General features: G+C 51.6%; 1 protein-coding gene across 3 annotated transcripts; it reads left to right on the top strand.

Moving 5' to 3' along the window:
• The first annotated feature begins 2,661 nt into the window (after positions 1 to 2,661).
• On the top strand, positions 2,662 to 11,122 carry LOC134562402 (uncharacterized). Of its 3 annotated transcripts, XM_063419785.1 has the most exons (7): positions 2,662 to 6,852; positions 7,106 to 7,419; positions 8,194 to 8,314; positions 8,956 to 9,036; positions 9,461 to 9,567; positions 9,921 to 10,034; positions 10,438 to 11,122. In XM_063419785.1, the coding sequence occupies exons 1-4, from the start codon at positions 5,874 to 5,876 to the stop codon at positions 8,964 to 8,966; spliced, it is 1,425 nt and encodes a 474-aa protein (XP_063275855.1). In that variant the 5' UTR covers positions 2,662 to 5,873; the 3' UTR covers positions 8,967 to 9,036; positions 9,461 to 9,567; positions 9,921 to 10,034; positions 10,438 to 11,122. The 3 variants fall into 3 exon arrangements, with proteins under 3 accessions (XP_063275855.1, XP_063275856.1, XP_063275854.1); XM_063419786.1 differs by lacking the exon at positions 9,921 to 10,034; XM_063419784.1 differs by having other exon boundaries at positions 9,921 to 11,122.
• The last annotated feature ends 10,169 nt before the right edge of the window (positions 11,123 to 21,291 follow it).

Genomic DNA, 21,291 nt, shown 5'->3' with positions numbered 1-21,291 from the left:
GTTGTCTGATGTGCACGCTTTTCCTGTCGTGAAATCGGATGAGGCTTTTAATCCGCAGGTGAACCAGGCTGCTGACCTAAGAGAGCTGCTGCCTGAAGATGCAGCTTTGCCCGAGCCAGTTCAGGGACCTGTGGACGTGGTTCCACAGCATCATAGCCATGATGACCCATCATGGGCAGTCCCGTTTCCCTTATCAAGGGACGTGGCAGAAGATAATATAAGCTTCACTGAGGCAATTCAATGGATCAGTGCAGAATTTGAGGATCTGATCTTTCCTTTTGTAATAAGAGGTCTTGCAACAATGATGCTTGAACCTCAACAGGTTTTTACCTTTGAAAGAAATTGGAAATTCCTAGCTGGACAAATGGCTGTCGAAAATAGCCACCTGCCTCGAGATGATCGCTTGTTTGGGGTCGGAGTTGACCTACTTATGGGGAGGAGTCAATATGCTTGCCCTGATGTGCAAGCTGGCCTTTCTTTCAGGGTTTTAGATTCGTGCAGATACATAGGGATATCTGCATTGATAAAAACCAAGTTATCCTTCTCCCCAAAGGAAGACTTCTTAGACATAGCACAGAAGCCAGAGGAAGCTTTTAATGAATTTATATCGCGTCTGATGCATTTTTTAAAGACGAGAGTCAAGGATATAACTTTGACAATGATAATTTTGGAGCAATTAGCAAGAAGCCATGCTAATTCTGCTTGCCAGAGGCTCCTGGAAACCATTCCGGAGACTTCTAATATCCTGGAGATGGTCCAGACCTGTGCAGTTCTAAACACCTGTGATTCTATGGTGATGACCCCAACGGCTGCTTCACAGCCGGCAGAAAAGAGGCAGAATGATGGACATGAGACACAGGCAGATATTCAGCCTAGTGGAGAACAGGAAAAGGAGGCACAGAAAGTGACTCCCTTGTTTTTCTGCGCACAAGGTGTGGGTCCAGACCATACTGCAGAAACATGCGAGGCAGTGGGTCATGCTGAGCCCACGCCAAGCCCGAAAACTCGGAGGCGAAGAAAAAGACGAAGACGTCAGGGGGACGAAACAGTTTCCCAAGCTCTAGAACAAGAGCAAAATTCTCTGGCTGGTTTACAGCCATCATCTCAAGTGTAGGAAGTGTTGATGTTGCCACATAGCTATGGTCAGTTTTCCTTGGACCTTGCAGTGGGTTTCTACGTCCACATCCTATGTTGCATGCATTCTTTGAGAAAAAGTCAATTGCTCAATTTGTGTTTTTTAAGTTCTCTATCCTCAGGTTCTGGGATCTTTGCCATGGAGGTGGCCGCTGAAAGTCTGCTGAGCTGCCTCAGGTGCATTGGACTGATCCTGAAACCTTGTGCACCCTGTGCCACCCTAGTGCCACCCATCACAGAAGCCTCTTCGAGATCTGATTGACATGGACACGGACTGGCATCCTCTCTTTTCCTATATGGCCTCCATAGAGACTTTGGATCCTGTGGAGCTGCTGGACAAGGACTGACTGAAGCAGTGTGATGCTGAGAGCCAGCGGACTGTTAATCATGGACTCAGAGGAATTGTTTGCTATGGCTCAGTTTTATGTATGGTAGCCATTGTGACCTCTGTGGGGAAAGGGCACGTTGTTTGGGGGTTGTGGTTTTGGGACAGAACTTTTGGGGTTCAGAATTTTGAATTGAGTGATTGATTTTTCTTGGAATGCTCCTGCCTTTTGCACCGTATATTCCCTTGTATCTTATAAAAATTTAAAAATATGAGGGTGTTGGTTGAATTATGTTAGACTATGCTCGAGATATTTTGAGCAGATTATTGCAAGGGGTTCAGGGTGAAACCCTGGGTAGCAAAGGCAGAATCAGACCAACATGTAGCCCTCACACCGTCACCTAAATGAAGGTCGGTGAACTTTATACAGGTTTTTTTTTCTCTCTTTTTTCCTGTCATAGAATTGTTCATTTTTCTTTTTTGTTTTCTTTTTAATATACTTAAAAGGGTGAGATGTTGCCATGAATTTTCCTGGTTTGCTGAGCGTTCATATTAAAGGAGAAACGTGCAGTTTCTCACGCTGGTGAATTGTAAACAGAGGACCATGTTTTGTAAATATTGGCAATGTTATGAATACTTTCTCCAAGACAAGGGGAGGTTGAATGACAGCCTCCTGGACCAATGTGACAGGAGAGGTGGCGATACCCTTCTCCAATCCATGGTCACCTTGCCACAGATATATAATGGAAAAATAAACTAAGGGCAGGGTCTTCTGCCCTGCTGCTGTTGTTGCACCCAGATCTGCGTCCCCAGTCTGTGTTCCTGGTTGGGCCTCCACGGTGATATATAACTGTCTTGTTCTATCTAGGAATGTTAGGAAGGCTACTTTGATTTCATTATCTCTAGAGTTTAGTTAACTTTGGAATATGTAAAGCTACTAAACTTTCAACTAGGTTTTAGGTCCTTTTCTTACGAACTAATTCAGCCTCTTATTTGCTTAAGGCACTTCAAAATTCCCTACGTATTTAAAACTAAACTTGCATTTCTACCTCATGTCTGTGTGGCTTGATGTCTTTTAGTTTCTCTGAAGGTTGTAATTCAGCCCTCACATCTTTGAGCACCCCCTGCTCTGTGTGGATGGGGCCCAGGGGGATTTTGCATCCTGACAATGGTGCACTATTTTAGAGATTGCTAATTACTCCAATTCACACCTGTTATTACTTATATCTATTATCTGAAATATTCCTGATTGTTGGATCTGTATTATTCTCGATTGCAGTAAACTTCTGCTTTCACTGTATCTATTGTTTTATTCTGATGTTCCCTTCATGTTCATACCAAGAGTCATGCACCTTCTTTTTGAAACAAAAAGAAGGGGGAATTACCTCATAAAAAATGTCTCAACAATGCAGTATTTATACTTTTTTTTTTCCAGATTTGTAGGTGAAGATCCTCAGTTGAATGTGTAATGGCAAGGACTAACTCATTCCCTAGCTGAAGGAGAAGAGAGTGCGTGTGTTTTTATCATCAGCAGGTTCAAAGCAGTCACCTGTTCATTTGATAAGACATCAATTGCCTCTGAGAAAATGAGGCCCAGTGAGAAGGGAAATGACTTAATCACCACACAGCCTTCGTAACCAGAACAGGAGCTAAAGTGGGATGCCAGAGCATGGCTGTGTCTGGAGACTTGCAGAGGCAACCTGCCAACAGAGGCCTCATGTCATTATCATGGTATTGTGTTCCTACTCATCTTCTTCAGCTATGCCCTGTTCCAGGCTCCCAAAAAGGACATTCAGTGAAGTCAAGGTCATCGCTTCCAGCTGATGCATTTCACCTGACCTAAATGCCACAATTCCTCAGTCTCAGCTATATGGACTTTAGAACAATGGTCAATTATTTCTATTTCCTTAAGAGACCCTGGACATTCTCTTTTACTTTCCTATGTAGCGAAACCTTGTGTCAATGCCAGGACTGGATTTCCTAAGTTTGGTGTGACACCGAGGCCAGAGAATCCCAGGCAGCTCCCACCCCAGCCACGTGCCAAGAGTGGCTGCCCCGAACTGCTGGCAGTGCGAGTGGCAGTGCAGAGCAAAGCTGCTCTCTGCAGCTCCTGTGTATCGTCAGCATCTAGGCTCAAAGCAAGAGTCAGAGAAGGCTCTCTGAGAGATCTTTACTCTCCAAAGGATGGTGCAAGAGAGAGAGAGAGAACTGGGTCCCGCGCTTAACTTTTAACCCGGGGGGCAGAGGGCTGGGGCAGGTACGTGAATGGCTCCAGGCTGAGACAGGGCAGGGTCAGGAGAAGGGCACAAAGGGACAGGCGAGGGGAAAACCTGGGGTAAAACCAAAATAAACCAAACACTGCAGGGATAACCAGAACAAACCATTGAGAGAACAACTTAACAAAAACTTACCAAAAACCCACCACCACATTTGTGGATTATAATTCGTCTTTTTATGTTTCTTATCCCATTCCAAATAGAAATCGGTAATAGACATAAAGGGATGCACATTGTTTTCACATTAGAACATTTGAGCCTTTTTTAAAATACTGAAACAGCAGAGATGTTGCAGAAAGGTAAAAGACATTATAAAGGAAAGGTCTTATGAAATATAGATTAGGCTCTGCTACTTTAGCAAATCAGCTAGCAATAGCTTTCAAGTTCCAAGTTGAAAACCATTTTGAGAATGAGAAGTTTGTTAACACAACAACCTATTCTTGGGGGGAAAAAAAAGTGCACCTGCCTAAATATTAGATCTGTACCATTAGAACCCATAAAGGAAAAATGTAAACAACCTCAACCTTGGCATGTACACACAAATGACCTTCTGACCAATAAATGAAGTAGTAAGAAAACTACCAGCCAGTGGCTGTGGCGCACAAGGTCTGTGAAAACTGCATAAAATACAGCCAGTCCATTTCCAGGAAAACACCCCTGATCACCATCTCTGCAAATACAATTCCCACTTTCCAGCAACCTTTTCTGCAGCCAGATGAGAAAAGTAGTCACTCCTGATCCGGACACCTCCAGAAACCAACTGCTTTCAGCAGTCACAACCCTGAAATATCAACTTCCTTACTTCACCTGCCCACTGGGAGCTCCCACAGAGAGACCTTTTGTCCAAGGATACCCACAGAAGAGCTCGAGGAGGGAGCAGTTTGGAACACAGCTCCTCCAGACTTCAAACCTCCCTTTATCAAATGAGCACACACCAACCCATGCCAAAGGGAAAGCAAGGCAGGAAAGAGAAGCTCCTCTCCCACAACACTCAGCTCTGGGCTCCCTTCTTTTCTAGCTGGAGAGCAAAGGCCATGGGCTGGTCCTCAGTTTGGGAAGGATCCCTGGGAAATGGCCTGATCTGGGAGCCCAGCAGAGGGAAGTTCCCCAAAAGGTAGGAAAAGATTCTCTGGAAGCAATAGATTATGACAATACTTCTGCAGAAAAAAAGAACAAAAAAAGAAAAAGAAAAAAATAATTGAAGCATTTGAAAAAGTTCCGAGACAGAAATTTCTGGCCCAACAAGACAACTTCAAAGTCTCCGTGGTGTGTCAAGAAACTGAGGAATGAACCTGCAAGGCTTGGATACACTACATTTGTGTCTGTCCTGCAAAGCACAGTCAGCTCCCCAACAAGACTTTGAGGACAAACCTTCTCCCTTCACCTCTCCACACCAGCTCTAGGCAGTCTCTGTCCACTGCAAGATCTCCTTTGTCAGTCTGCATTGACAAGAGTTGGCTGCAGGAGGAATTTGCATTGGAACTCCCCCCAGATCAGGGGAAAAAAGAAGCAATTCCTGAGGAAAGAAAAAGGCAACGCCACTTGGGAAGACACCAGCGTGAGTTCCCTACAGCTGTAGGCCTTGAATCCCTTGTACAAAGTCCATCCATCCGTGGGGCAGCACTATCGTTTTGATGACAGTGGTGACAAAATTGCTGCCCCTTCCTGCTGCTGTTGCTGACTCCAAATCATGAGAAATGTGCCAACTCTGCCAATGACACGCAGAGATTGTGAGAAAAAACCAGCTAGTCCGCTGAGAAGGTGGCCAAAAGAATGCTTTCTAATCTCCCCTTTCCATCCTCTCCCCAGCCACGACAGAGGAATGTCCTTTTCCTCTGTCACCCACAGTGACCCAGGCCCAGGCTGCAGCATGGGGGCAGAGTCCGCCACAGCTCGCAGAGCCCGCCCTCCCCAGGGCCTTCCCGTGCCGTGCCGTGCCGTGCGGGGCCAGCCCCGGGAGCCCCCGGCCCCGCACAGAGCCCGCAGCCCCGGCTCCGCGGCGCTCGTCCCCGCCGGGTCCGGCCCGCGCCGGGGCCGCGCTGGGCGCGCGCGGGGCCGAGCGCAGCGCCCCCCGCAGGCCGCGCGCCGCCGGCGCAGCCGTGGCCGTTGCGCCCCGGGCGTTGCGGCGACAGTCGGCGATGGAAGCCACGGCGGAGCTGCCGCTGCCCGCCGGGCTCCGCGCCCGCACCTTCCCCGCCAAGCTGTGGCGCCTGCTGAACAGCCCCCGCGTCCGCTCCCTGCGCTGGGACAGCCGCGCCCGGGGGCTGCTCGTACACCGCTGCCTCTTCGAGCGGGAGCTGCTCAGCCCGGGCGGCGCCCAGGGGCCGGCCCCGGGCACCTTCAGGGCCACGCAGTTCCGCAGCTTCGTGCGCCAGCTCTACCACTACGGCTTCCACAAGGTGCCGGGCCGAACTGGCGTGGCTGCGGCGGGCGATGCCGGCGCCTGGCTGCACTTCAGCAACCCCTGGTTTCGCCGCGACCGCCCCGACCTCCTGCTCCGCATCAGGCGCCGGACCGCGGCCAACAGGCAGCGGCGGGCGGCGGGGCGGGAGGGGCGCTGCCCCCGGCCCTGCGGCTCCCGGCAGCTCCCCAGGGCGCGGCCGCTGCTGCCGGGCGGGCGGGACGGGCACAGTCGCTTCACGGCGCTGCCCGGGGAGCGGCCGCCGCTGCCGCCCGGGCGCCCGCCCCGCGCCTTCCTCCCACTGCACAGGGAGCGGGGCCCGGACGGGCGGGAGCTGCGCTGCCCCCGGCCCGGCCGCTTCCAGCAGCTGCCCCGGGAGCGGCCGCCGCTCGCCCGGCGCCCGCCCTGCGGCTTCCACCTGCTGCACAGGGCCCGGCCGGGGCCGGCCCGGCGAGAGGGGCCGAGCCGCTTCCAGGAGCTCTACGGGGAGCGGCCGCTGCCCGCCCAGCGGGAGGTGCTCCGGATCCCGCCCTGCCACTTCCTCGGCTTCCACGGGGAGCGGCTGTGGCTGCTCGGGCGGGAGGGGCCCCCCGACCGCTTCCAGGAGCTCTACGGGGTGCAGCCGCCTCTGCTGGACCGGGAGGTGCTCAGGATCCAGCCCTGCAGCTTCCCGCAGCTCCACGGGGAGCAGCAGCCCCCAGCCTGCAGGCCACCAGGTAGGAAAAGAGTTCTAGCCTTGCTTTTCCCAAAGGTCATTCAAAGTGACCGTTTGAAGTATTTTTCCACAATGCTTTGTCCTCCTGAGACAGAAATTGTCAAGCCTGTTAGGAAGGGGCACCTAGAAAGTCCCAAGAGTCTCTGCCTGCTTTTCCTGGGTTCTTCCTGTAACGTTTAATCCAAGGCAGGAGTAGAGCTCTGTGTCCCAAAGCCACCTTCTGCAGCCTGACCCGCGTGTTTGAATTCTTGCAGCTGCTCCGGGCACTTCAGCCCCCAGTGCTCCAGCTGGCAGTGCTGGCTGTGCAGCATCACCGGCCTCCAGCTCAGAGCAGAGTGCACCTGTGAAAGAGGAGTCACCACCACTGGATCTGGGCCTTGAAGTGGAGAAAATGATCCGGGAGATCAGGAGCTCCCTGTCTGAAAAGTCTCCTGCATCAATGGCCTCCAGCTCAGTACAGAGTGCGCCTGCAGAAGAGGAGTCACCACCGCTGGATCTGGGCCTTGAGGTGGAGAAGATGATCCGGGAGATCAGGAGCTCCCTGCCTGAGAGGTCTCCCTCTGCTCAGGTAACCCCCTTGGATGGGAATGAAAGAGGCTGGCCTGAGAGCTTTTGAACGTTGTATACATGGCTTAGAAACAAAGGTTTGTTGAATTTAATTTTTTAGATAATAATTAGATAACTAAATTCTTATTTAGTTATCTAATTATTCTTGGTCATGTCTTTCAGGTTGGTTTCCTTTTCTACCCTCCAAATTTACAGATTTTTTTTCCTGGAAAATATGATCCTGGAAATACCCATGGTCCATAAATGTTTGCCTGGGTCCTACATCTGGGGCAGCAGCAGAGGGCTCCAAAAACCACCACCATGTGAAGGATTGTCTGAGCAGTGGGGTGGGGCTGGTGGGATTCCCAGGCAGAAATGTGTGCTTTGCCTGTGGGTTTGCAGCACAGCCCTGGGCAGTGCTGGGAGCGAGCTCTGCCCTTGCTGACAGCCACGCTGGCAACAAGGAGAGCCCCTGGCTTTGTGCTGGCTGATTTCTTACAGCTCCTGGGATAAGCCAGGCTCAGAGCGTGAGGGCACGTCTCCTCACTTGGTGTCTTCTGGTTTTCTGCATTCACGTTTTGCCTCCAAGGTCATTTTGGAAGAGCTTCAGTTTAACTTGGCCACCCAAATCCAGAGTTGAAAAGGCTTGTCATGTGAACCGTGTGGGCAGTGAGGCAGTGGGCCTGGTGTTCCATGGCCTTTGGGAGTGGAGAAGAACAGTTACTGTATCCCTGATGTGATTCCAAGAAAATCCTGAGTGATCTTTGGGTTCCTCTCTTTCTGTTTTTCTTTCTAGGGGAATCTTAATGTTGCCCCTGAGCCTTCAGGAGAGGACACTTTGAACAGGGCTGCAGCAGAGGAAGCTTCATCTGGCACCGAGAGCTGCAGGAACAGTTCCCCAGAGCCCGAGGAGCCTGGTAAGGAGAGAGCCCACACTGGTTTAGAGAGGTGTGAGACGGCTGCTCTGAGCCTGCCTGGCACAGGAAGGGAGATCAGAAGAGTTGAGTTCTTGTCTGCAGGGCTGGTGCTTCCTGGTGCCTTTAGTTCCAATCCTGCACTGGCACAAGCTCCCCGAGCCCTGCCCTCTCCACGCTTCTCCAGAGGCTCTGACACTGAGTCCTCTGCTGGGGCAGGAGAGCAGGGACCAAACCTGCCCTTGTGGGAGCTGTGTCACCAACCCACGTGTCCCAGTTTGGGTTGTAACTCAGCTCACAGCACCCTTCAGCTTCAGCCATTTCAGCCAGGACTGAGGCCTCTCTGTCAGCACAGAGCAAGAACAGGGCTGGGCTTCTCTGGGGGAGCTGGGACTGTCTGTGTTTCCAGCTCTCATGGTGCCATTTGCACTGCGACTGCTGAGACTTTATCGAGGTACTTCAATGCTTTACACAGTTTTGGAAACTTGGAAGGATCCCTGTTCTCTGAAGAGCAGGCTTCAAATTCCCGAGTGAGAGTCTGCCTTGCAGGCCATCTTTTACAGTTCCTGATAGAAGGACAATTGCTGCCCAAGGGAAACGTGCACAAGGGCCAATATTGACTCTGTGTTCTCTTTTCTTCCCAGATCCCGTGTGATCGACCTCTCCTGGAGGGGTGCCCTGCATGGCAGGAAGAGACAGAGGGAGAGCCTGTGACTACCAGGCAGGTAGAATCCCTCTGTCTATAGTGATATGTTTAGAATTATATAGTGATATTTATCTATCTATAGATATGTTTTTTATAGATGTGCAGTATATTTGTAGATGTCGAGTTATGTTTATATGCCTATATAGTTATAGATCTGTAGAGGGAAATTTTTATATATATTTTTTTAGATTTATATAGTTATAATCATGCATAGTTGTATTTATAGATACACACAGTAATATTTATTTGTGAGGATAGTTACATTTATATATAGATAGTTATTTTTATAAATGTGCATAATTATATACTTAGAGGTACATGGGCGTTTATGTACATAGATTAGTATCCATATAGGTATAGGCCAGTTTTTAACCTCTTTCCCTCTCTCCCTTCTTGCTTTTCCCCTGTGCCCCTGTGTCCCCTGTCCCTGTGCTGGGTCCGAGCTGGGGCCGGGCTGGGCGGAGCAGCAGTTCCAGCCCCGGGTGTCCCTGGAGCGGTGGGAGCTGCCGGTGGCCCCAGGCAGGGTCCCCTGAGGAGCTGCTGAAGGACGGTGAGACAGAGGGGCCTGAGGGGGCTGAGGAGGCGCTGACGCTGCAGGGACGGTGACCTTGGGGTGCTGGGGACACTGAGGGCTGTGGGGGAGCAGAGGGCCATGGTGGCACTGAGGGGACAGGGAAGGGGCACAGGCTGAGGGGTGGTGGGTGTGAGGGGCCGGGATGGCTCAGAAGGGATTGAGTGGGGTGAGAGGACTGTGAGGGGCTGCAGAAACTGAAGGGGCCGGGGCTTTGCTGAGGGGACGGTGGGGCTGAGGGGATGGAGGGGCCAGCAGGGAGCACAGAGGGCTCCGGGCCTGCAGCTGTGCCGGCCTTGGGAGCAATTGCAGAGCCTCCCCTTTTGCCACAGCTGCCCTGCAGAGCCTGAGGACAGGCGGAGACTGGCAGGAGGCAGCAGGGAGAAGCTGCAGGCCGGCAGCAGGAGCAGGGAGCAGGGAGCTGCTGCTGCCAGCCGAGAGGCCGGGTGAGGCCGCAGGGCCGCTGAGGCCGGCTGGGGCTGAGGGTGGCGCGGGCTTTGGCCGTGGGCAGTGCCCGGCGGGGCAGGAGCGGGCCCTGCCCGTGCTGGGGCTGCTCAGCGCAGCTGCCCCGGCCGGCACAGGGGCTGTCCTGGGCAAGGCAGCTGTGCCGGCAGGGCCCGGCAGCTGTGCCGGCCGTGCCGGGCTGCCGGCGGCTGCGGGACAGCCCCGCCGCGGCTGCGCTCACCACAGCCCGGCCCGCTCGGCTGCTGCTTCTTTCCAACCCTCCTGGGGAGGCGCTGGGCTTGGCCCTGCCCTGACTGAAGGGCAGGGGCTGCCAAGGGAAACGTCCCCATCCTCACTCGGGGCTCCCTTTGCTTCCCACATGTCCCCTCTGCTGTCCCTGTCCAGGAGAGCTGCTCTGCACGGGAGGAAGCAAGGACGGAGGGAAAGGCTTTGAAGATGGGGCGCTGGAATCCCTCTGCTTCGAGTTCTGTTTAAAGATCTTTGGACTTGAACATAGAGAGGGATAATGATATGGATATTTATATATGTGGGTTTTAATTTGTATAGTAATATTTCTACATGTTTATTGTTATATTTATCACTGTATGCTATGCATATATGTGTGTATATATGCATACATGTTTGTAATTACATGTATTTTTATATATGTGTCTAGGTATTTGTATATATAAGTATGATGTTCTGTGTTTAGTTCTATTTTCTGTGTATAGAGTTGTGTAGTTATTTCTATTGTTGTCATAGTTATATGGCTCTTTCAATAGCTGTATTGGTATTTGTATAAGTAAATATCTATTGTTATATTTATACATATGTACTGATCTATTTGTGGATGTAATTCTATTTACATATATAGGGAGATTTGTATTGACTGAGTTCTTGGTAGAGGGGTATTTAGATAGAGATACTGATATTTTTGTTATTATTCCTAGATGGGCTTTAAGCTTAGATTAATATGTAATAAATTAAGTTGTTAAACACCTAATTGATCTTTGTGTATAGTGAGTTGTTGTAGAGGTTGGCAATAAATCAGGTTTTTGTTAACTGAAGATGGTATTTGTATATTTTTATATAGCAGTGTTGTAAAAATCTAATAAATTCCTTTTTTCAACTTAAATTGAGATCAGCATAGATGTATATCTTCAGCATGGGTGTAGCAATTTGTAATAAATTATATTTTTCATGTGAAATCAATTCTTGTGTATTTGTCATTCAGCAGTGCAGCTGTAGCTATCTCCATAAAATTACAATTGTCAGCTGGGATGGGTGTTTTGTGATTTGTGCTATCCAGAGCAGTGAGCAGATGTAAATGCTGGAGGATTTTGGCCATGGGATTCTCCATCCATGCCCAGCACATCATCCCCTTGCCCTCAGGCTGGGCAAGGAAAGCGCAGATTTGGGATGGCAGCAGAGCCACACGTTGGCTCAGAACTCGCTGCAAAGGCTGCTGAGAAAACTCCAGGACTGCACGGAGCGTACAGCTCCAACCAGAGCCCCCGGGGAGGACAAATCCACCCCCATGGCACGGGCAGCTCTTTAGGAAGCGCTCCAAGTGTCCCCTGAAGGTCATCCTGGAGCCCAGAAGCCAACAGGGATCCTGAGCCAGCCCCGCTGCCTTTGGCAGCCCTTGGGCAAATGAGCTGCAGCCAGGGGGAGGCAGCAGTGACTGTGGCTGCTGCAGGCTGGGCATGCAGGAAGGGCCGTGGACACTTGTGCTGAGATGCTCCAGGATCCAGAAGGGTGGGGAGAACTGGGAAGCAACAAGTTCTCCCAGGCACTGCAAGGATGGAAGCCCTTGGTGGGAAGTTCCCTGGAGGAACTCCCAGGGCAGCTGCTGCTGGGATCAGCAGGAGCACAAGGCAGCAGGATCTGCTCCTTTTCCTGGCTCTGTGTGCAGGGCACAGGCTGGGATGGCCCCTGCTCCCACAGAGCCCTTGCCCATGGAGGCTGCAGGGTAAAAGCAATCCCATGGCAAAGGGAGGCTTGGCAGCTGAAGCCCAGTGCCCTTGTGTTTGGGGCTTGAATGGCTCTCCTGCCAAAGCACAGCAGGGAACCAGGGCTTGGGCAGGCAGAGCCTTTAGAGGGAAAGAGAGATCAGGCACTGACATGCCTGAAACTCCTTCAGCTTGATTCTTTTGTAGAAGGAGAAATAAGCCAGCTGGGCAGAGGCACATGCAGTCCTTTGAAAAAACACGATGCCTAACCAGTCCTGTGGGAGAAGAAAAATAGGCAGCAACCTTGCCTTGTTTTCATGGCCTGCATCTTCTGCAGAGGAGACAATGGGATGGACAGGAGGGGAGGGGAGGAATAACTGTGATAACCCAGTCTGCCTTGCTGTGTCCTGATATACTCTGTGCCAGTGAACATTAGAGGTAATGCCAGATTCCTGTTTAGCATCCTGGCACACTGCTGCTTCATTGCAAACCTGCCTCAGTGTGGAGAAAATCAGCTTAATTTATTGTCAGTTTAAGTAGATGTGGTGAGAAACCCTTAAATGCATTAAAACAGCTTTTCTAACCTGGTTATCCAGAGGGAAATTTGTGTTGCATTTTCTTCATTGTATGCACAACATTTTTGAGTTGTTCTGTATCCTTCAAGGAGGTATCCACTAGTGACTGAAAAAGAAAAGGGGATTATGGCATTCATTCTCTTTTAACACAGATTTGCACTAAGCTGCAGCTTAAACTTAGTAAGGAGAATGTTAGATATTCTTTAGTCATGCAGTGTGGAATAAATGGTGTAGGAACAGCCACAATCCCAGCTGTAAGAACAGCTTGTTCTTGGTCTCAACAGGACATTGTGTACAAGAAAACACCACAATCTTAATGATTCACCTCTTAGGAAAAACCAGAATGGTTCATGGTGTAAAACTAGCAGCTGATGGAAAGAACCAATGTCCCAGGGCTGGGGCAGAAGCCTGGGAGTCCAAGGCTTGGAAAAGGAGCTGTCAAAGGCAGCCCAAGGTGCAGGCAGGCATTTGGCTCAAGGCAAGAGGGAGCTCGCACTGCCAGCACGGGAAGGGGCTGCAGGCAAAGGAGCTGCCGGCGGCAGGGAGCAGCTCCTGCTGTCACTGCCAGGGAAGGACTGGCAGCAGGCAGGAGCAGCGGGCACATTGCTGATGGACAGCTGTCAGTTTGAGCGGGCCAACCGAGCACCAAGAGAGGCTGCCGCTTGTTGTAAAAGGAGTTTATGACATGGCTACATCAGTCTCACAAAGGTCAGAGGGTTACAGTCCGTGCCATCATGCAAAATGCCTTCTAGCACAGAGTCCCCATGTCCCAAGCATAAGCAGCAGCAGCAGCAGAAGCACGCCTGATACAATGCATTCTATTCATAAATCATCCAAGCAGCTACAAACACGATGCTATCACTGTCTTTTTGCACCTGTCCTGGTCTGACACAGTTGTGCCACAATGGTCATCATTTCTCACACAAGGCCTACACCTACAGCCCATCTATTCTGTCTAGCAATGTCAGCAGTGCTATGTTATGTTTATGTTATGCCTAGGACTTAGTTAACTTCGTACAAAGTAATGCTACTGACATTTAAACTGGACTTAAGGGCTTTTCTATCAACTATTACAGCCTCCTATTTGCTGAGGGCACTTCAGACATGTTTTTACTCACCTAAAACTAAAACTTACATTCCCACTTGATGTCTGTGTGACTTTATGTATTGCCAGTTTCTCTGAGGGTTTCAAACCAACCCCTGCACTCTTTTCTGCCTCTAAGCCTGTGTGCAGAGGGCCCTGGGAGATTTCTATCTGCTTTCAAACAGGGCGGGGACACGATTCCATGGGTCTGTTTTCCCCTGGTTCCCAGGTCTCCACACGGTGCAGGAGGTTTCCAGCTGTGACCTCCTGTCCAACAGAGCCTCCATGGATCCCACAGGAACGGCTACGACGGGTGGGATTTCACCTCCTTCCAGCTGGGATCCAGGAGCTTTGCAGTGTCTGACGGTGCCACCTGGATCAGCCAGAGGTGCTGGGAATCCAAAGGGACCATGGTGGAGCAGATGAAGCATTACCTGGGACACACCTGTGTGGAATGGCCCCAAATTCATCAGATATGGTTGGGAGGCTCTGGAGCACAAAGGTGGGTGTGGGAGGGGAAGGGGAATTCCTATGGGAAAATGGGGGGACTTGGGAATGCAGGAATTCCCATGGAATTTCCATGGCTGGATCTCACTCTCATGCCATTCCAGTGAGAATTCCATGGATAGATCTCCCCCTTACCCACTGCCATGAGAATTCCATGGGGAAATTATTTGAATCAATGACCAATCCAATAACAGCAGTTATTGAAGAAATCCCTGCTGAGATTCCATGGGACATAAATCCCAATCCTGTCCCCAGGCTGGCTCTGTTGTGCCCATGGCAGTGCCAGGGGAGTGCCCTGTCCCTGCCCTGAGCCCAGCACGAGCCTTTCCTTGGGTGTTCTCTGCCCTGCCCAGGGCAGGAAGGCACTGCTGGAGTGGCTTTAGTGGCCCTGCGCACCTGGCCGGGCTCCAGTCACTGCAGGTGGCTCCTTGGGAGTGTCCAAGAGCAAAGCTTCAAGGAAACAACAGTTTCTGGAGGGGATTCTCCCTCCTTGGCCTGTGCTAGGAGCCCAAGGGCAACAGCCTGGGCACAACAGCTCAGAGTGCTGGAGCTCAGTGTCCCTGGGCCAGGCCATGTTCCCTGGCTGTGCCCTGTCCCTCAGCTGTCCCCTGTCCCTCAGCTGTCCCCTGTCCCTCGGCTCTGTGGGGCCAGGGGTGGCAGCAGGACCTGGGGCAGCCCTGGGGGAGAACAACCCTGAGCCCCAGCTGGGCCAGTTCCCCCAGGTGGCCCAGGTCACTCCCAGCATGGGCCCTGTGGCTCCCAGTCACTCCCAGTATGACTCCACTGTGATCCCAGCATGGTCCCAGGTGTTCCCATTCACCCCTACTATAGACTCAGGCACTCCCAGTACAGTTCCTGTTACCCCCAGCATGATCGCAGTCACTCCCACTATGGCTCCAGTCCTTCCCTGTATGATTCCAGTATGATCCCAGTCACTCCCAAATACTCCCAATATTATTCCAGTAACTTCCTTTATGGTTTCTCAGTGATCCCAGTCACTCCCAGTATATCCCAATTGCCCCTAGTGTGTTTCCACTCACCCCTAATATCTCCCAGTAGCTTCCCACATGATTCCAGCTGCTCACAGCCACTCCCAGTCACCTCCAGCACGATTCCAGTCCCTCCCTGTATATCCCAGTAGCCTTAACATGGTCCCACTTGCTCTCAGCCTGCTCCCAGTCACTTCCAGTATGATCCCAGAAGGACCTCAGTCATCCTCACTGTGGTGCCTGTTGCTCCATGTATGATCCCAGTTGTCCCCAGCATTGTCCCGTTTCTTCCCAGTGTGATCCCAGTTACCTCTAGCACAGACCTGGTTACCCCCAGTATGATCCTATTCTGATGCCATCATGATACCAGTTGCTCCCACTTCCTCCCAGTCTGATCCCAGTTGCTCTTCCTCCCAGTGTGATCCCAGTTGCTCCCAGCTCCTGGCAGTCTGATGCCAGTTGCTCTCAGTGGCCCCTAGCAGAGACCCTGTCATTCCAAGTATGATCCCAGTATGAGTCCATTATGATCCCAGTCTCTCCCAGCACAGTCCCAGTCTAGACCCAGTCACTCTCAGTGTGTTCCCAGTCACCCCAGTATGGTCACAGACACTCCCAGTATATCCCAGTTTCCCTCAGCATACTCACAGTCATTCCCAGTCACATCCACATGGCCCAGTAAGGTTCCAGTCTCCACCAGTATGATCCCAGTCACCCTCAGTCTAATTCCAGTATATCCCAGATGATCTCACAATGATCCCTGTTGCCCAGTCCTGGTCCTGCTGGGCCCCAGTGTGCTCTGATCCTGCTCCCAGTGGGTGCCAGTCCTGGACCCGGTGTATGCCGGTGTCCCAGTCCATCCCAGCCTGTCCCAGTCCACCCCAGCCTGTCCCAGTCCATCCCGGTCCCTTCCCAGCAGCCGCCGCCCTTTCCCGGATCCTGCCCCTCCCGCCCCGGAGCTGCCGCCGGACGCCCCCCCAAGACGCTGCCGGGGCTCGGGGGCTTCGTCTTGGGCTCCGTCTGCCGGGGCTGGGGCTCGGCCTCCGCTGCGGGAGAAGGTGAGGGGGGGTCCCCGGGGGCCGTGTCCCCCCCTCGGAGCGCGTGTGACTCCCCCATGTCCCCCCCATGCCGGAGTCACCCCCTTTTATCTGCCCAGAGCTCCTGACCCAGCTCCTGCTCCACCCAGCTCCTGCCAGTGTCCCCCTGGGACCCCCTGGAATCCCCATTCCTGGGCACTGGGACCCCCCCCACATCTCCTTCCCCAGCTCCGGGACCCCCTGCACCCCCTTATCCTGCACTGACACCCCCTGCACCCCCTTTCCCGGGGATCCTCCTCTCCCAGCCCCTGCATCCCCTGTTTGCCTCAGCCCGGGCACCCCCGGACCCCCATTCCCGGCCAGCCCGGAGCACCGCACCCCCGGCCTCCCTTTCCTGGGAAAGCCGAGCTGGGCACGGGGCTCCGCAGCCGCTCGGGGATTGATGATCACCCGAAGGAAAGGGAGAGAACAGGAGAGAGCCAGAGCAGGCCATTGGCAATCAGGGATGGCAGTCCCAGCGCCCAGTCCTGCTCCGCCGGGGCCGGGAGCCGCAGCCGCAGGAAAAAAAGGATCCGCTGCTCCCGGTGCTTGCCGGGCTTTGGCCGAAGGCAGGGGGTTCCAGGCTGGCTTTGAGCGCAGGCCCCGGGAGCTGAGCACAGCCCGGCCCGGGGGTCCCGCAGTGCGTGGCCGAGGAGGGTCCCGGGGGATGCCAGGAGGGGATCCCGGGGAATTCCCTGGAATTCCGCCCTGCCCTCCCCCCGCGCTCCCTCGGGCACTTTCGCTGCCGCCTGCCCCGCCCTGCGCCGCCGGGATCTGCCCAGAGAGCGGGGACGTCACTAAACCCCCGCGCTGCCATTGGCGGGCAGCAAAGAGCGGCGCCAATGGCGGGGCCGGAGGCGGCTCTGGGGGCGGGGCCGGCGCTGTGGGCGGGGCCGCAGCGGAGCAGCGCGATGGCTCCAGCGCTGGGGCCGGGGGCGCTCCCGGAGCCCCGGGGGGCGGCGAGAGGTGAGGGGGACCCCCGGCACCGGGACTCTCTGATCGCCCATTGCGGAGCACCGAGGGGCCCCTAAACCCCCATTCCTGGGCACTGCCATCCCCCCAACCCCCATTCCCGGGCATGGGTTCCATCCGGCACCCCCTTATCCGGCACCAACCACCCCCGCACCCCTTTCCCGGCCATCCCGCCTCTCCCTGCCCCTAGAGTCCCCTTTTCCGTGACCCAGAGACCCTCTGGTCCCCTATTCCTGCCCTTCCCACCACCCAGCCGCTCCTTTCCTCAACACCGAGGACACCCGGGACCTCTATTCCAAACCTTCCTGGTGTTTCCCTGCCCTGTGCTGGGAATGGGGACCCTGGGGACCCTTGGAGCTCCCTTTCCAAAGTACAGGAACCCCCTTAACCCCACCCATCCTACCTCTACCCACCCCCAGCCTCCCCTTTTCCACCAGCCCTGGAAGCCCCAAAGCCCCTTCCCTGCTCTCCCAGTTCTCCCGGTCACCCCTTTCCTTCACCCGTCACTCCCAGTCATTCTCTGTTATGATGTCATTTGCCACCAGCACGGTCCCAGTTGCTCCCAGTGTTCCCACTTTCATCCAGTGTGTTCCCAGTTCTCTTGGTTACCCCTAGCATAGCCCCAGTAACTCCCAGTACGATCCCAGAATGAGTCCAGGATGATCTCAGTCTCTCCCAGCAGGGCCCCAGTCACTCACATTTGCTCCCAGTTTCCCCTAGCATGGTTCCAGTTCTCCCCAGCACATTCCCAGTGGTTCCCAGTGTGGTTCCAGTCACCACCTGCATGGTGTCAGGCACTCCCAGTATATCCCAGTTGCCCTGAATATTCTCGTAGTCATTGCCAGGCACTCCCAGTTTCCTCAGCGTGGTTCAGTTTTCCCCAGTTTTGTCCCAGTCACTGCCAGTACATCCCAGTTCTCACCACCATGCATCCTGTCATTCCCAGTTGCTCCCAGTTTCTCCCAGTGTGTGCACAGTTGACTCCCAGCATTAGCTTGTGTCTTGGTTTGGAAAGACAGGTCAGGGAAAACTGGAGTTTCCCTTGGAATGGAGATGGTAAAACAAGCCCTCCCTCCAAATTATTACAAGTTTGCATTTAGGAGCTTTAAGGAAAAAATATGGGAATAGGAACAGCAGTTCTTTACTAGGAATATTAAAAATGCAAATGCTGTAGTAAAACAAAAAAACAACAACCCACCCACCCAAAACAAAAAACAATAAAAACACCAAGCATACAAACAAAAGTCCCAGAAGCCCTGACAGAGTCAGAGATACGACCTGATACCCTGTTGTCAGGGTGTTGGTAGCAGGTCTAATAAGTCTTCCTGGAGTAACAGATGTTGTTCTGTGAAGTAGAAATGATCCTGTAGGAAAAAAAAAAGGGCCAGTGCTGGCAAGATGGGTCTGGTCTTACTCGGAGAATTCAGTGGAAAACCAGCAATCTTGGTGTTTGGGATTGCAGGTTTTATCCCGGTGGAAAGGCTTTGGCTTCTCCCACTGAGTGGAGCATCTCACAAATGAACGAAGTAATGTTATCAGTCTTGTGAGAGGCCTTAAATGGCCCATTCACAGGAGTAGGATGGGTGGAGGAAGAGATAAGAAGGCCCTGCCTTGTCTGGTGTTATCAGGTGTCCCATTAACAGAAGGCATCTGCCCTCTTCCCCCCTAGAGTTACAGGAGATAGAGAACAATAATGCCAACAGACTTCAACAGATGAAAATAGAATACACATTTTTGGTTACATTTTTCAACTGAGACACACTGTTGGGGTGTGGCTTCACCATGGTTTGGGTCCCCAGGGTTTTGTTTAGAATCCCCCAGGGGTGGGGTTGGAGTCCCCAGGGTTTGGGACTGGAGTCCCCCAGGGTTTGGGATTGGAGTCCCCCAGGGTTGGGGTTGGCACCCCTAGGTTGTTGGGATGCAAATCCCTCTTGGCCCCATTCACACAGGCTCAGAAGTACTCAGAAATGTGAGGGCTGAATCAAAACCTTCAGAGAAAAGAAATTAGAGAAATCCTTGCAGACATGAGGTAGAAATGTAAGTTTAATTTGAAACAAGTAGAGAATATTTTCCTTGAGTAAATAAGAGATGGTATTAGTGAGAAGCCCTAAAGCCTAGTTTAAATTTCAGTAGCATTACCTTTTACAATGTTAACTAAATCCTAGACATAACAAAAACATAATGGAGCGTTACTAGCATTCCTGGATAGAACAGATGGAACTATGTACGTAGAATTTTTGTAAGCAATTACGGCCATTACCCTAGACCAAAAAAAGGAGGATTTGAGGCAGTTTTGGGGGTTGGTGGAGTATCGCAGGACACAATTGAAGATTTTTCTGGTTTACACCTTTACATGACTTTTTAAGCCAAGACAGCCTTAAACTGTCAAGATGATTTTTTGCCTTTTCTTTTAGATACTTTTAGTATCCTCAGTATTCCTAGTATGCCTACTTGTATTTTCCTGAAATCTGATAATTTAGCACAGTCCTGGCGTTCTGTTAGGCCAGGAGACCTGTAAGAAATAACTGTGTAGTTCTTGGCTTTTGCTGTTATATCTTGGTGTTGGGGGTTAGATTTGTTTCTTTTTTACGTAGAGAACTTTTCCCATAAGCTGGTAGGAAACTAAATGCTGGGTTGTTAGTGTACTTAAGCAGAACAAAGGGGCCAGAGGAGAGGAGTGTGGCACCTGGCTACACTTCTTTGGGTCTCTGGGAGTTTCTCTCCGAGGAGGGGGGAGACAACGTGAGTTTTGGGGGCAGGTAAAGGACAGGGCTGGGGGCAGTTTCTCTCTCTTGCTCTCAGCATTGGAGAGAGGACGGCCGGGCTGCTGCTCGCTGCGGGAGGAGTTCACTGTCACCACCCTGTCTTGTCCTGGGAGATCCACCACCATCTGCTCGTGTGCCCAGGAATTCTGAGCTCGCCTCCTCCTGCCCTGCAGGAGCTGGGCCGGCCCTGCCCCACATCCGCTGCTTCTTCAGCCCTGCCTTGGGGCTTTCTGCTGCTCTGTGGCCCCGCACTGCCCCTGCCCTGCCGGGACATCCCCGCCGTTCCAGCTGCCATCGCAGAGCTCCTGAGCTCATCCACAACCCCGGGATTTTCCACCCTTCCAGCCTGGTGCTCTCAGAGTCCCACAGGGGCACCGAGATCAGACTGCCCCGGGCATTGTGAAACAAAGCCCCTCGAGGTTCCTGGTTCTGTTTATTATTAATGCTGTAGTTGTTGTTTGTTTGCTTTGTTATACATACCAGTAAAGACCTGTTATTCCTAGCCCCATAGGTCTGCCTGAAAGCCCCTTTAATTTTCTAAATTATCATAATTTGGAAAGAAGAGATCTGAATTCTCCATTCCTAGGGAGGTCCTACCGCTCCCTAGCAGACACCTGTTTCTCAAACCAAGACTATTGTCTTTTGCAAATTATTTTTATAGAATACAGTTTGTAATCTCTTTTTAACTGCTTTTGATATAGTATAATTGATCGGCCTTTTATGGTTAATACCCTAATCCCTCTGGAGACTGCATATTTTAGTGTAATAAATATATATATTATAGTTTAGGCTTTTCCAAAATACTAAAATAGAGTATATTATAAAATTATAAACATATAATTTTAAAATATAAAGAATATGAATAGACATATGAATACAAATCTAAATCTAAATCTAAATCTAAATCTAAATACAAATACAAATACAAATACAAATACAAAAATTCTATTATAAAATAAACTATATTAATATTAAAATATTAAAATGTGCTGTATATTATAACATTAACTTTTGCAGAAGTGATTGAGAAATAACTAATGCCTTCATTTCTGTAACTGACTGACAATAGTGAAATAGCTAATGTTGATTGAAAGTAAAAATAAACATCTGAATGATAAGATAACATTTAAAAGAACTGGGCAAATAACACTCTAACAGCCAGGAGGAATCCACCACCGACCAATCAATAACTGATTTGGTAATCAGTAACTGTCAAACCACAGACCAGGAGGCCTTGTGAAGAAATAAAATGCAAAAGTTTTAAAATCATGTCTGTGTTGTGACATGTACTCTAAGAAGATGAGGTCTGGGATGGAAATAAGCTAAAGAATTTCTGGACCAA

Source organism: Prinia subflava, chromosome 27, assembly GCF_021018805.1.
Source record: "Prinia subflava isolate CZ2003 ecotype Zambia chromosome 27, Cam_Psub_1.2, whole genome shotgun sequence".
In the NCBI taxonomy this organism is placed as follows: Eukaryota; Metazoa; Chordata; class Aves; order Passeriformes; family Cisticolidae; genus Prinia; species Prinia subflava.
The sequence above is the reverse complement of the archived record's forward strand: the minus strand, read 5'-3'. Positions and strand labels throughout refer to the sequence as shown.

Coding starts and splice junctions, on each gene's coding strand:
- LOC134562402 (XM_063419786.1), top strand. CDS start 5,874: ATGGAAGCCACGGCGGAGCTGCCGCTGCCCGCCGGGCTCCGCGCCCGC. Junction 6,853..7,105: donor CCCAGCCTGCAGGCCACCAG/GTAGGAAAAGAG, acceptor GAATTCTTGCAG/CTGCTCCGGGCACTTCAGCC. Junction 7,420..8,193: donor AGAGGTCTCCCTCTGCTCAG/GTAACCCCCTTG, acceptor TTTTCTTTCTAG/GGGAATCTTAATGTTGCCCC.